This window comes from Dasypus novemcinctus, chromosome 9 (genome assembly GCF_030445035.2).
Source record: "Dasypus novemcinctus isolate mDasNov1 chromosome 9, mDasNov1.1.hap2, whole genome shotgun sequence".
Classification (NCBI taxonomy): domain Eukaryota; kingdom Metazoa; phylum Chordata; class Mammalia; order Cingulata; family Dasypodidae; genus Dasypus; species Dasypus novemcinctus.
Window position 1 is genome coordinate 41554982 of NC_080681.1, and position 15496 is coordinate 41570477.

Below are 15496 nucleotides of genomic sequence, written 5' to 3' on the forward strand. Positions count from 1 at the left end.
TGACATAGTCCAATTGAAAGGTTACACACACACAGAAATGGCTTAGTTCACAAACATAGTCTTTCTGGGACTCATAAAATAATTTCAAACTATCACAGCACCATAATGACCATAATCCATGTTCTTAGATTATGTAAACCCAGCCCCAGTTCTTTGTTATACCATTTTGGGATTCTTGATTATTTTTCATTGTCAGAGTCATTACCAAGATGAGTAAATGTTCAAAATAGTATTAACCTTTCACTATAATTTGGATTAAGGCTCTACAACAAAGGAAATAAGGGATCATTTGAGGACTAGAAAATTTTAGAGTCAAACTGAAGAATATTAACGTATATAATGGAATATTTAGAGCAGGTGCTAAACATTTTTATCTTCTCAAAGATGGTACTGTTCGAGGGATGGAATAGGCTTAACAGGTAGAATTCTTCGGTATGTAGTTTTATGAAAAGAATTGTAAACTTAGCTCTAGGCAAGCAGAAGCTCAACTAGTTGACACAGATGGGTGAATGTTTACAGGACAGATGCAAACACAACTATCAAAGTCTCAGCAGCTATGAGCTTAAGAATTTTAGAGAGGTTATACTGAAGGGGAGATCTAAAGTAATGTGATGGTCAAACTCTTAGCACATTACAAGCCTAAAGTTTCCATAGTGAGGACCTCCTTTCAGATATATACTTTTGATTATTGGGTAAGAGGATTGTATGCATTTAAAATGAGAGTTCTTTCTAAAAACTTGGGAAATATTTAACTCTCAACTTATTAATCTACTAAATTTAGCCACGCTAGTTATGTTATATAGTGTCTTGTAGCCAGCTTTTAGTTTTTTGGGGAAGAAAAATGACAAGTAATGAAAATTTCTAGGTGATTCACATATTTCATTTTAGCAAATAGCTTCAGCCTCTTCTCTAACCAGACCTCCCTCTGTAATTTATTGTAGGTACCAAAACTGACCATTTGAATTCTATGTGTATTCCCATGTCTAATTTCCCTGCAATGTGATAGTCACCTATCTCATTCCTGCCTTTACCTTGAGCATGTTCTTTCTTAGTAGAAAGCCTTGATCCTTTCATCTTTATTTAATACCTAATAATTTACCATTGTATGCCCACTGCCTAGAACAGTGTCTGGTTCATGGTAGATGCTCAATAAATACGGTGTTGAGTGAGGAATGAACAAATAAGCAAACAGCTGTGTAAAGGAACTCACAAGATCTGCTTTCTAATGCCAACTCTTTATCTCCCTGAGTCACCCTGATTAAGTTGCTTAACTTCTTAGGACTTCATTTTCTGTACCTGGAAAACAAAAAAGACTGCGTTAATTTTCTTCCAGCTCTAAAATAATATCATTCTATGGTATAATTAATACATGAACTATTTAACCAGCTTTTGAATGAGCAAAAGTTTCTCTGAGAAATCTAACCATATTTTGCAAAGCTGTACTTCCTAATAAAGATCAAAGATGTAAGAATCTCTATTAATCATACTCTTGTATTCAGTTTAGTTCCAGAGGAAATAATGTGTTTTGTTAAGAAGAGTAAGGCAAATTAAAATTCTCTACATTCAACAGGAGAAAATTCATGGAGGAGGAGGGATTTTAAGAACTAGTTTAGGGAAATGGACTTTGGCTCAGTGGTTAGGGCGTCCGTCTACCATATGGGAGGTCCATGGTTCAGGCCCCGGGCCTCCTTGACCCGTGTGGAGCTGGCCATGCGCGGTGCTGATGCGCGCAGGGAGTGCCGTGCCACGCAGAGGTGACCCCCGCGTGGGGGAGCCCCACGCGCAAGGAGTGCGCCAGTGAGGAAAGCAGCCCAGCGCGAAGGAAGGTGCAGCCTGCCCAGGAATGGCGCTGCCCACACTTCCAGTGCCGCTGACGACAACAGAAGCGGACAAAGAAACAAGACGCAGCAAATGGACACCAAGAGCAGACAACCAGGGGAGGGGGGGGAATTAAATAAATAAATAAATAAAAAAAAAAAAAGAACTAGTTTAAGGTGAGGGAGGAGTGAGAGTTGGCAAAGATGTGTTTAGATATTGAAGGCACTGTGTAGTCTGAAAGAACATTTAGAGGAGGTAGATAAGGAACAAGAGAGAATGTTTACTGAGTATCTGCCCAGCTTTAAATTTCTGTCATGGTACTTGTCCCAATGAAATGTAATTGTTTTTTTGTCTGGCATCCCCTATAAACCATGGGGTTTATTTCTATGACTGTATCTCTGTTACCTAGCAGAGTACCTGTACACGGTAGGCACTAAGTAAATATTTGAGCAGTTAATGAATAAATGCCAGGCACTGTGCTTGCGTTGTTTTCACAGGTATCATTTAATTCTGTAAGAAAGGAATCTTAGGCTTTGAGAAATTGACTTAAGAAAAATTAAAGTCATGGTTTGAAATTCTTGCCTGTTGGTCTATGAGATACATGCTTTTTCTGCTAACTGGTTTCTTCTTAGATCATAAACATAATTCCTGATAAGCATGTCATTTCCCTGCTAGAGTTGCTAAATTACCTTTGAAGCATAAAATCTTATTATTGATAGATGTTTAACAAGTTACAATTTAGAAATATTTTCACTCATTATATCATTTAATCTTTACAAGCTAAGGCATGAATAAATATCCTTCACACCATTATACAGATGAGGAAAACCGAAGCCCCTGGAGTAGCCACAGCTCATAAGGACCAGTGATAAGAATGGAACCTAAGCCTTCTGAATTTAAAAGTAATTGCGCTTACTAGTGAGGATCAGAAGAGTCTAAAGAAATAGAATCTAAAGCTAATGTCTCAGACTCTGTACATCACTTTAAGTAAATATGATATGAATAGGGCGTAAGAGTATCACTGTGGAAGGGAAAAGGTTTTCTGGTGGATGTGTGGGAGTGCTGTATATTATATATATACATTGCTGTGGTCTAGGACTCCTGTGAAGAAAAGCTGAATAATTAGGGGGGGGGGGGAAGAAAAAGATAGGATGTGGAATTTTTTCAAGTCAACATTCTTTATCTAAGCTCTTTATCTAACTTTATCCAAGTTCTTTATCTATCCTTTAAACCCATCGCTATATGCCATTCCCTAGTAAGGGACCATGACATTATATTGGGCTTCAAATTTCGGGGAGTTCTGGATCACAGAGTGTTTCAACAATGGCAATGGAGGGATACTGGTATGGGATACCAATGACAGGTGATATATGGCTGACAGGGAGCTGTACAGAACATATGTCCAGGGTGCATGGTAATGTTTGGATATACTCATAGTGGCAACAATTAAAAACCACAGCAGGGGGGTACTGGGTTCCTGGCCAATGGTGCTCTGTCGTGGTCCCTAGGGGAGCAGCGACAGTCTCCCAGGTACAGTGGCGGGGACCGGGAGGGAGTGAGGGTTCAACAGTGAGCCCCTGATGCTAATGACTATGCTTGTGAGCTGATAAACCTAAAATAAGAACAAGGCCTAGAGCAACATTGTGCCTGGGAATTTCCTCCTGTCAGCCTTCATGTTACTCAAATGTGGCCAGTCTCGAAGCCAAACTCAGCATGTAAATGCAATGCTTTCCCCCCAGCGTGGGACATGACACCCGGGGATGAGCCTCCCTGGCAACGAGGGACCACTATCAACTACCAACTGATGATGCAACTGGAAAATGACCTTATACGGAAGGTTCAATGCGGATCAGCAGAATATCCATGTCTACATAAAATAACATGACTTTAAAATGCTGTTTGACCTAAAGTAAGGGGGAAATGGAAAGGATAAATGAGTTTATATGGCTACGAGTTTCTAAAAAAGAGTCTGGAGGCTGGCAGAAGGATTGCCCTCATGAACAACTGAGCAGAGTCAGAGAGACAGATAAAGCAGATACACCCCCAGATATTGGTTCCTTTGAGGGCTAAAGAGACCCATGGGAGTTATGTTCATGGCCGATGGGGTTAACTACCAGGGCAGATGGCCCCTCTTTGGAAATGGTGTTTATGTGTGATGAATCTGGACTCAAATGGGATCTCCCTTCATAAGACTTTCATGCTAATGTGCTGGAGGTGCAGTTAATGTTGGGGTTTAAGATATATTTAGGGGATTTGAATCTCTGGACTGACAATGTGATAGCCAGGTCCTGAGCCTCAACAGACTCCAGCACCTACAATCTGATCTATTGGACTTACCACACTCAGCTAAGATGGAGTTGAAGAAGGACAACCACCACACCATGGAGCCTAGAGTGATTACAACTGAAAATGGGAGGATTGCATCCAGCATCCATGTGGAATCTGAGCCTCCTCTTGACATAGAGGTGCAATGGACACAACCAATCCAATGTCCACATAGAAGAGGTAGCATTGGATTGGGAAAAGTGGACATGGTGGACGATGGGTATGGGGAAAGGCAGGAAGAGATGAGAGGTGGAGGCGTCTTTGGGACATGGAGCTGCCCTGGATGGTGCTTCAGAGGCAATCACCGGACATTGTAAATCCTCACAGGGCCCACTGGATGGAATGGAGGAGAGTATGGGCCATGATGTGAACCATTGACTATGAGGTGCAGAGGTGCCCAAAGATGTACTTACCAAATCCAATGGATGTGTCATGATGATGGGAACGAGTGTTGTTGGGGGGGGGAGAAGGGGGTGGGGGGGGTGGGGTTGAATGGGACCTCACATATATATTTTTAATGTAATATTATTACAAAGTCAATAAAAAAAAAATAACTAAAAAAAAAAAAAAGAAAGAAATAGAATCTAGAACAAGGCAGAGCCTTGTAAGGTCCTTTTAAAGCATGTTCTAAAGTGAGTAATTGGTCACTTTGTTTCATCACATCCATAACTTTCATATCATGGTTAGACCGGTATTATTTACCATTGCAGTTCTAAAATATTGAGCTTTTTTGAATTGAAACATATGTCTATATCACACAACTCATAGCTAGTGCTCCATGTTATGCATGTGAAACCCTCATTGCATGGATACATAAAAATCACAGAACAAAGTACAGTGAACCACTTATTCAATTACTCGATTTTTTTTAAAATATCAAAACTAAGAGAGATTCATTGGGTGAGAAAGAATTAACAGACAAGATTTGTTTCTAATGTGGCTCGAATATTATGAGTTGAAAAAAAAAGCAGGATTATTATTTGAAGAAACCTTCAATACTTCTTATTTAAACAGAAGAATTAAAATTTCTTGACCCCTATACTTAGTTTTGTTTTGTATGTTTAATTTGAGTTTACCTATCATTTTTCCTCATTCTATTCTGGGTCTTCCTTCATTAACAACATGGTTTCTTTCTTCCTTTTCAATTGTTTTGAGTTTGAATGTGGATTTTTTTTTTTCACTTAATCCATTCTCTTTCTCCTCTATTAAAGTAAGCTTAGTACTTTTGTGTTTGCATTATTTTAAGGGAATTTGGTAAGTGTGAATATAAAATATTTAGTTTATGCCAGGATGCACCATGCTTTTTAAAGCATTTAAATATCAGTAACAATGGACTGGTTGTAAAAAGGTTAGTACATTTTTTGGTACTTTTGGAATCAGGTAGGTATACTTTTAATCCAGAAACCTATATTGAGAAATAAATACAACTATGAAGAATGCAGGTTAAGTGCTGTCTTTTTCAGATAAGTATCAGAAAATGTAGTTTTAGAGCTAGAGGGATCTTGGTGATCACCTCATCCAGGGACCTTATTTTATAATGGAAAAACACTCTGGCCTAGGGACTGCTATTATATTGTTAAATTTGGAAAATATTCTAACTTAATTTTAGTATTTTTCGGGGGTGGAAGAACTAGTGGCCCAAGGGGTATCAGTGATCAGATGGAAATAAAACAATTTGTGACTCTCATTTTTTTTTTCATTCTTGATCTCTGTTTGAGTTGAGAGAAGGAAAAAACAGCATGAATTTAATTTACTAATAAAAAGCAGAGAAAGAATCAAAAACTTGGCTAGTTTCTTTGAAAGTTAGTAACAGGGCCAAGATTAAAAGCATACTCTTGAGTATCAAGACAAGTTTTATTTATATAATGTCAGTCACTTTAACACCTGTTTAGCCTGCCGAGCCATGCTGTCCTTGTGATGTCCCTGTGAAGCTGCCTGGAGCAGGGTCAGCTTGTGAGCCTGTGGGGGTGAGCACATGAAATAACAAGAGAAAAAGTCTGAGAGTGTCTCTGAGGATAAGAGAAAAGACAAATGTTAGTATCTTAATTCTTCCAAACCTAAGTAGTTTCTTATGGTAGCAGAGCCATTCTACTTAATGGAAACACCAGAGTTCATGGAAATTTCAAAAAGATAAAGCTGCCTCTTAGGAATCAGTAACTTTATGGCTGCAAAGGAGTTGAAACTTAAATGTTTTAGACCATGCCAAGGTGGACCTGCTAAAACTTGCCTTGAGATAATGGAAACAGAAACATGACATTCAAAGTACTTTTAGCCTCTTGGAAATAAATATGATAATAAATAAAAGTTTGAAGGTTGTACTGAAAGTTGTAAGGCTACACTTAAAATGCAAATTGCGTTAAAAATATGTTTCAGTGCTTACATAATAAATGGCATTCTTTAGTACTAAAGTTCATTGTCTTTGTCCTTTATTAAAGTTTCTAGAAAAATGTTAATTATTTTAAATAAATGTAAATGTAATACCTGATGTGTTCATGGTTTAACTTAAGTGATCTAACAATTTCTGTGTTTAAACATTTATCCCTCATAATAACTCTCTAAGGTAGCACTGCCATTATCTCTATTTTCAGGCATGGAAACTTGGGACTAAAAAAGTTAAATAACTTGCCCACAATCACAGACCAGTAAGTGATGGAGCCAGGACTCTAACTCAGAGTGTTAGACTCCAAGCCCAAGCAACTACTAAAAGTGACTAAATTACCAGATTCATAAAACATCACTCCTTTTTATTCTTGATAGCTTTTCTTTAACAGTTTACATAATTTACTTTTTAATCACTAATAAATGTTAATGATAACCATGAGTAGTAAAAATCAAAGAAATTGAGAATCTTAGCTAAATGATTATCTAGTGAAGTATGTTCTGTTCAATTAACAGACTAGAAAGCTGAAGCCCAGGAGTTCATTGACACTCAACAGTGATACAGCAGTGATTAGAAGTTTGCAGTATTTCAGGGTAAACAATAAATGATTCTAATCAAACCATTCTTACATAATATACCAGATTTTTCATGGCATTTGAATAAAATTTTTTAAAAATTATATATTAGTTGGCAAGTTTCTTATAAATCTTTGCATCCTAAGTGCTTTGAACATAGAGGCATATATATATAATTAAACAAGTATAGTCATAATGGTTTTAGGATTGAAATCACATATAACCTATTACTTGGTAATTTTTATCTATTTCTGACTCTTCCACTGCTGGGAACATTTTATACTGTATCAGTAATAATACAATAATTTGATTCCCATATAACTTTTGAAGAATTTTTTTTAATTGCTTCAGCTTTGGTAATCTAGAGGAACCTAATAAAATGTAATATTATGAAGAGAAATTAAAGACCTAAAATATTAGGTATACACTGAAAATTATTTACCAAAAATTGAATTAAGTAGACCACATTCCCTTATTTGGGAAGTGTCTCTTAGTAAGAAACCTTATGATTCCATTAGAATGCACAGAAGATAAATCATTGCAAAAGTGTGTGTATAGGCTATTATTTGGAAAGTTCCTGTTTGAAAATTCAAGTCTCATTTTCTCCTAAGAAAAATTGTTATGATCATTTTATATTTAACTTTATAAGTTAATCTTATACTTGGGTATTTATTCCAATCTCATTTTCTCAGTTTATTGTAATTACTGCTGACCTTTTAAAAAAATACTTTTTGTTTCAAAGGAAAATGTTTAAAAGATGTGAAGCATTTAATTCTTGAATGCTGGAATCATTTTGAAAGTGTTATAAGCACATCTGTTTTGTATTACACAGAGAGAAGAATGTATGTGTTATGTGGCCTATGGGCACAAAGGTGGCTGGTTTAGAAAAACTGAATATTTTGCACTTTATGTTTCTTTTGAACATAAAAAAATAATATTCTGTGATTATAAATGAAGACCTTAATTCCAGGGGTGAAATACATTAGTACGTTTTTGGTTTTACAGTTGTCCTCTTACTTGTCACCTACTTATTAAAAAGAAATCAGATTTTATAAGGACTTGACTTTGCATTTTTTTAAGGCACTTCAGTATTCTCCTATTTGAAAAACTATTGAGTGGGACAAACTTAGAACTCAGAGAAATGACTACACCAAGGATTCTTAATAAATGTGGTCCATGTTTCAGTCATCTATGAGTTATGGTGCAAGTAATTTACTAATAGAAGAATACCAAACTTTGCCAATCTTAAAATAGAATTATAGCAGATTTATATGTATATTGATAATGACATTCTTGATCACTTGTATTCCATTGTACTTTATTAAATGGGAGAGAAAAGAATGGAGGGCATACCATGGGATGTGTTTTGCATGTGGACATCATCTGTCATTGGTAAAGACGGAGAAGAAAATCAGAGGACTTCCATACTATGCTGGTGGACCTGTTCTCAGCGTTTTCCTCTTTGACATGACAGATAAACATTCTCATAGAAACGTGTTCCCATATGCAAACCCTGGTGAGTTAGCTGAAACTCTACCCCTTTCTCTTGCACCACAGAAAGCAGGCAAGTGAGAATCTTATTGGGGTGCATATTTAAGCAGTTCAATTTTTTTTTTTAAGTAATGACTTGAGAATTTCATACTTTGAGGAGAAAATTAGTATCTAATTGCCTATAATGACATACGTCCTTTTTAAAATTTCAAAATAAAGGAAGGCCAAAGTTGATTGAATAGCAATATAAATGTCTGGAAACTATTTATAATTAGAATTAAGTTTTCACAAAACTATTTGTACCCAGTTACTAGAAATTATTTGTCATGGGATCGCTTTTTTGTTTTTGTTTTAAGGCTCAAACTAAATCTCTCTGAGGAATTTGAAGTCTTAGGTAATTGTTCTTTTATCCAAGAAAAATTATCATAATAGTATACATAGCTATTATATAAAAGTGCATGGGAAACGGATGTGACTCAACCAATTGGGCTCCCATCTGCCTTATAGAAGGTCCAGGGTTTGATGCCCAGGGCCTCCTGGAGAGGGCAAGTTGGTCCACGTGGAGTGCTAGCCCATGCAGGAGTGCCGCCCAGTGCAGGAAAGCCACCCTGCGCAGGAATGTCAGCCGACGCAGAGACCTAGCACAGCAAGGTGATGCAACAGAAGACACAGGGGAGAGAAAATAAGAAGACATGGCGGAACAGGGAGTTGAGGTGGCACAAGAGAGTAATCGCCTCTTTCCCACTCTGGAAGATCCCAGGATGGATTCCTAGAGCTGCCTAATGAGAATACAAGCAGGCATAGAACACACAACAAATGGACACAGAGAGCACACAATGAGAAGAATGGGAAGCGGGGGAGAAATAAATTGAAAAAATAATTTAAAAATGAAAGTTCATCTTTTTTTTTTTTAAGATTTATTTATTTATTTATTTCTCTCCCCTTCCCCTCACCCCCGCTCCAGTTGTCTCTTCTCTGTGTCTATTTGCTGCGTGTTCTTTGTCCGCTTCTATTGTTGTCAATGGCACGGGAATCTGTGTTTTTTGGTTGTTGCGTTATCTTGTTGTGTCAGCTCTCCGTGTGTGCGGTGCCATTCCTGGGCAGGCTGAACTTTCTTTTGCACTGGGCAGCTCTCCTTACGGGACGCACTCCTTGCGGGTGGGGCTCCCCCACATCGGGGACACCCCTGCGTGGCACAGCACTCCTTGCGCACATTAGCACTGCGCATGGGCCAGCTCCACATGAGTCAAGGAGGCCTGTGGTTTGAACTACGGACCTCACATGTGGCAGACGGATGCCCTAACCACTGGGCCAAGTCCGCTTCCCTATTTCTTATTTGATATGAAAATTAGTGACTTGTCCTAGACCATTCCAAAAATCAGACTATTTGAAATACTTTTGAGTTATTTTTAGAACCTCAGTAATAATAGCTTTTAGACCTGATTTTCTTAGGAGGTATTAAGTTTATTATGTTATAAGAAAATACTGAATTAATGTCATCACTTTTTTAATGTTTATTTTTGTTTTACTTCTTTATTAATAAGATATTATGAGCTGGATCCTTATAAAAGTCTTCTAGACAATTTGAAGAACAAAGTGATCATTGAGTACCCAACATTACATGTGGTCTTGAAAGGATACAGTAATGACATGAAAGTTCTACACCAAGGTAAGTGTAAATTTGTTCTTGATGTGCTATAGAATAACTCTAGTACAACTAAAGCATTTATATGACTGCCTTTATTTCTTTATATGCATATTTTCCCTCTATATTTACTCACTTAATGAATTTACTCTGTAACTACCAAATGAATGAGCTTGTAGGCTTATCATACCAATTAAAACTGAATGAATCAGACTAAGTGGCTATAAATGTACCTTTTTTTGTTTGCCTTACTAGGGTTCTGTATTTTTTTTTTACTTTTTAAAGCTAATAGTCTTAAGTAAAATAATCTTTGTCCATGATAAGAACAATTTACTCCTTAAACTCTTTTTTTTAGAGATTCCTAAAATTAGGGATTATAAAAAGTTTCTAGTATCCTGCTTTATAGAAAGGAATTATGTTGCAAGTAACATATTTAAAAATTTAGCTGCCTTTAGAATAAGCTACTGGCATTACCTTGACCCTTTTTCTCCGTTTCTAAACTCACTGGTTCTATTTTCCTTTTTTTCACATCCTTGGACATAATTCCTTGGCATTCTACAGGTTCTTTAAAAGTAGGCAATATTTTTACTTCTTTGATGAGTAGGGATTTGGAGGAAGTAGTCGAACTGGAAAAGGTATGTGTAAAGTGAATATAATGACATTCATATATTCAGATACTGATTAAAGTAAGCTAATTGTGCTCTTGAATATAAAATTCTAGAGGATGAATGAAATTCAGTAATTGCTTTTAAAATGAGAGGATGTTATCCAACTTAACTTTTAGATACCATATTCAGGTAAGAATTATAGGAACAGGCCAAGTTTAATTATAACACACTCCAGAGGACCACAGATTGGATTAGATTGAATTTAACAGGCAATAACCTATGTTCTAAGTTTTCCCTATAGCTTTTTTCTTAATGGAAGTTAATAGGAGAAGTATTTTTTTCAAAGTGGCCAAAATATTGTCAGTGCCACAATTTAAAACCACATTTTAATTAGCAAAAGTGGACCTCTAAATGTTGTTTATTCTTGAATTTTTATTTTTCACAATTTGAGAATATCCAATGTTATTTTCTCAAAAAAAAAAAATTAGAAATTTGTTTCATATGACCAGTTTCATTTTTTTAAAGTTATATAAAACCTTACTTTTTCCTTAATATAATTCACATAGCTCTCTTTCTAAATGTTGGTTTGAGGGAAAATTGTTTAGTAATGTGGGTTAGCAGCCAGGGCAAACATTGTGTAAATAAACATAGCACACACTGCTCCTCTTTCACCTTGTTTAGGAATGCACATTGAAGTCAGGCTTCCTGTAATGAAGCAAAAAGAAAAGACTACTTTGGAGGTGTACTGGGAATTTTATTAAGTAAAATTTGCTGGTGGGTATATGATACTTGACCTATTTACAGGAAACACAGATGACTCGTGCTTTCAGTACAGAGGATCATTTAGAGCTACTGTAGCAAAAACTTAGGAGGATCTGATGAGGATTACCAGTGTTATCATGTCACGAGTACATACCTGAAACTAACGCCAGGTCTTGCTGGGCACACATATCTTTGTGTTGGTTTCTTTGTACAGTCTCGCAACATTAAATATTCGTTGATACAGGAAGGGGGTTAAATAAGAACAGGGCATTTTCTTTGGAAAGCCTTGAAATTCTTTCCCTCTCCAGAGGCAAAAATGTTGGGTTTTGATTCTGAGTTCATAGTACAAGGTGCCTCTCTCGTTTGAGGGAAAATGTTGTTCTGGACTGGAGTCAGTCCCGTTTTCACACTTGTTGGTTGTTACAGTGTTTGCTGTGATTATAGATTGCCGTAATTTACTTTTTCAAAAGTCTGTCTGTATTGATGGATGTTAGGCACATTTTTTTGTTTCTTTTTTTCCTTTTAAGGAATGAAGCAGGTTGACTATAAAAGGCTAAGCAGTCAAAGACACTAGAATGGAGATGTAGAGTGCTGATTAATTGCATCAGTCCAAAGGGAAGTGCTTGGAATGATGTTACTTGGTTCACAGGCCCTTCTTTGCCTGAGTTAGAATAGTAGATTAAATGATTTGATAAAAGCAAGTTGTATTTCAGTTGGGGGCAAGGGGTAATGGAGCCCTATTAAAAGAAGAAAACTACAACCTTAAGACAAAGAAATGGAAACAGCTCCCCAAACTGTTATACCAAATAGTACAGTATCCCATTAATTTTTAAATATCAGCAAAATATATTTCTCTACCATTCTAATATAATTCAGGCTTAGAAAATGCCTCAACTTTTGTGAATGAATCAAACCCATAGTTGATTATTTGAACTAGTGAAATTACCTGGCATAGAAGCTACCTTTGTTCCCTTCGTATATCAGTCTCTTGCTGGGCCATTAAATAGTTTCATCCAGTCTCCCCCTCTCCTTACTTCTCTTTTCTTCCTTTCCTTTCATTGTGTGTGCATGTGGTGGGAGGGGGACAGGAGTGGAGAGATGGATCTCAGGCACCAGAACACTCATGTAGACTTTACAGTATAGTTTGTGTTACATAGAGTTTGTATAAAGTACTGAGGAAGGTAGAGGAATAAACAACTAACTCATAATATGGAGACATTTGAATGACTGCAGGACTTATAAAATTTCACAAGAACAGGGACTTTACCTTGGTTGGAACCTAATTCAGTGCCTTACTCATAGCAAGAACTAAGTAAGCAACATTTTGGTTGCTGGTGCCATCTGAAATCTAGATACTGTTGACAGGTGGAATATAAGACAAAGGTCGAGGTGTATGGTCCTAGGGTCAGCTCTTACTAACTCTGGGCCTTTGTGCATTCACTCTCCCTCTGTGCTTTATTTTCCTTGTCTGCGCAGTAGAGCTATATGGCTGTGTCAAGCAAAATATTCAGTATTATGAAGTTAGCAATTTTCAAAGTATGAATATATATTATTTCCTATTAGCCTCACAATACAATGAAATGAATAGAGCAGGTACTCTGGTTCCAGTTTTGCAGATAAGGAGAAAAAAAGATGATGACTAAAAGAGACAGAGTTACTCAAAGTAATATGAATTACCAGCAAATATTGCATGGTCACTCCATGCTGCCCTGTGAGGACAGACTGTCTCTAAAAGAACTCTCAGTTTAGTGAGTGAATCACACTCAGTCTTGCTCACTTTAGGCATGAGAGGAGCTTTAAAGGAGCTTCAACTCCGCTTGATTATTCTTTCTTTTGAAAGGAAGGAAATGGAGATTAGTCTTCTGTCAGCCCACATTCACGCAGCATACACTGACCCTCAATTTTAAGTTGAAAAATGAAGAAATCATGTAAAAAATTTATTCTACCCACACTTGGCCAGCCTACACTATCATAGTGATCTATTCAGTGCTGTGACTATGGGCTCATAACCACACTGTGAATTGACCATTCCAAGTCTTCCACAGCCAGGAAGGATGCCACCTCACATAATAAAATTGCCAATTTCAGACACCATTTCTTTATTGTGACTAGAATTGTGTATCCCGGCTGCCTAAGGACACGATCATGGTTTGTTGGCCCCCATGAGCAGTGCTATTGCTGTGCATCAGAAGGGAAAAGAGGGAAAAAAGAAAACAGGCTAAACAGAAACAGTATAAACACTTAACTGTGTTGACTTATTTTTTGCAGTGAAAAGTGAATCTACCAAGAACCTTGGCAATGAAAATTGAGCAGTTCCGGAAGAAGGTGAAAACGACCAGACAATTAAAGAGGACTATGCATTGATTGGCTGTTTGATGATTGGGGTATATCAGTTAGTATTTGGAACTTTTTGTCTATAAAGTAATTAAACAATCAAAACTTTGTTTGAAAAGATGTATTTTCTATCCTCTTGAATTGACTTGTAAGGCCCTTATTCATATTAAAAGCCCATTTTTGCACCCAATCAGCAGAGTGCTTATTAGGCCCATAATTTTTATGTGCTTAATTCCATAGACTGAAAGCTTTTTTTATTTGTTAGATTGGTGCAGAACTAAACCCAAAGATCAGCTGTGTCAGCCACAAAGTTGGCATCTTTTAAGTGGAACCTCACTAAACAGAAAGGCCGTGTACATACCATCTAGCCACAGAAGGACCTATCCTCTCTACCAGTTGTTTGCTTTGTCTTTGAATCTTATATGTAATCTTTCTGTATTGATATAATCAATTGAGTCTTTTATATTTAGGCACCACCCAGGACAGTGTCTTGTAAAGGTTTAATAAATATTTTTAACTACGACTTCTTATATTCAGTTTAGAAAACCAGCAGCTCCACATTAATGTTGGAACAATCAATGCTAATGAATTTATGCTCGATTTGTTCACAGAGTGAGCAGTTTCTTATTAAGGATTCTCTGCCTTTCATACTGTTTCCACTCCACTCTCATTATTTACCACAGGGTTGTTGTGATGATCAGTTTTATTTTGTGTTTTGAAATGTCTACCAGTGAACAATAACTAAAGAAAAAGTACTTGGAACTCTTTGGTGTGTTATTGAAATGTATATATGTATATTTATATGCATACATGGTTTGATTTATACCTTATGACAGTCTGTGTGCATTATGATCTCACACTGAAATTAAGGTTTCCTAATTTTATTGGCATTTCCACAGCTATGCAATTGCAATATGACTGGAAAAGAGTAAAAGATTATTACATCTCTGCTGCATCTGTGTACTGAATGGTTAAGGAAACAATGATGAAATTCATTTTTAGTTTACAATTGGTATAAATTTTAGGCCAAAAAGAAACCAGAGGCTTTAATTAAAGAGACCTGTACATCACTTTAAGTAAATATGATATGAATAGGGCGTAAGAGTATCACTGTGGAAGGGAAAAGGTTTTCTGGTGGATGTGTGGGAGTGCTGTATATTATATATATACATTGCTGTGGTCTAGGACTCCTGTGAAGAAAAGCTGAATAATTAGGGGGGGGGGGGGGGGGGAAGAAAAAAATAGGATGTGGAATTTTTTCAAGTCAACATTCTTTATCTAAGTTCTTTATCTAACTTTATCCAAGTTCTTTATCTATCCTTTAAACTCATCGCTATATGCCATTCCCTAGTAAGGGACCATGACATTATATTGGGCTTCAAATTTCGGGGAGTTCTGGATCACAGAGTGTTTCAACAATGGCAATGGAGGGATACTGGTATGGGATACCAATGACAGGTGATATATGACTGACAGGGAGCTGTACAGAACATATGTCCAGGGTGCATGGTAATGTTTGGATATACTCATAGTGGCAACAATTAAAAACCACAGTAGG

The 15496-nt window shown here is 36.8% G+C and overlaps 1 protein-coding gene across 1 annotated transcript in view; it reads left to right on the forward strand.

Moving 5' to 3' along the window:
- Nucleotides 1-14884, forward strand: part of ZNHIT6 (zinc finger HIT-type containing 6) — a 66453-nt gene extending 51569 nt beyond the window's left edge. The window contains exons 9-10 of the mRNA XM_004480902.5: nucleotides 10134-10258; nucleotides 13873-14884. Of these exons, the coding sequence (XP_004480959.1) occupies nucleotides 10134-10258; nucleotides 13873-13913 (166 nt within the window). The 3' untranslated portion in view covers nucleotides 13914-14884. The remainder of the gene's footprint in view (nucleotides 1-10133; nucleotides 10259-13872) is intronic.
- Nucleotides 14885-15496: the final 612 nt, after the last annotated feature.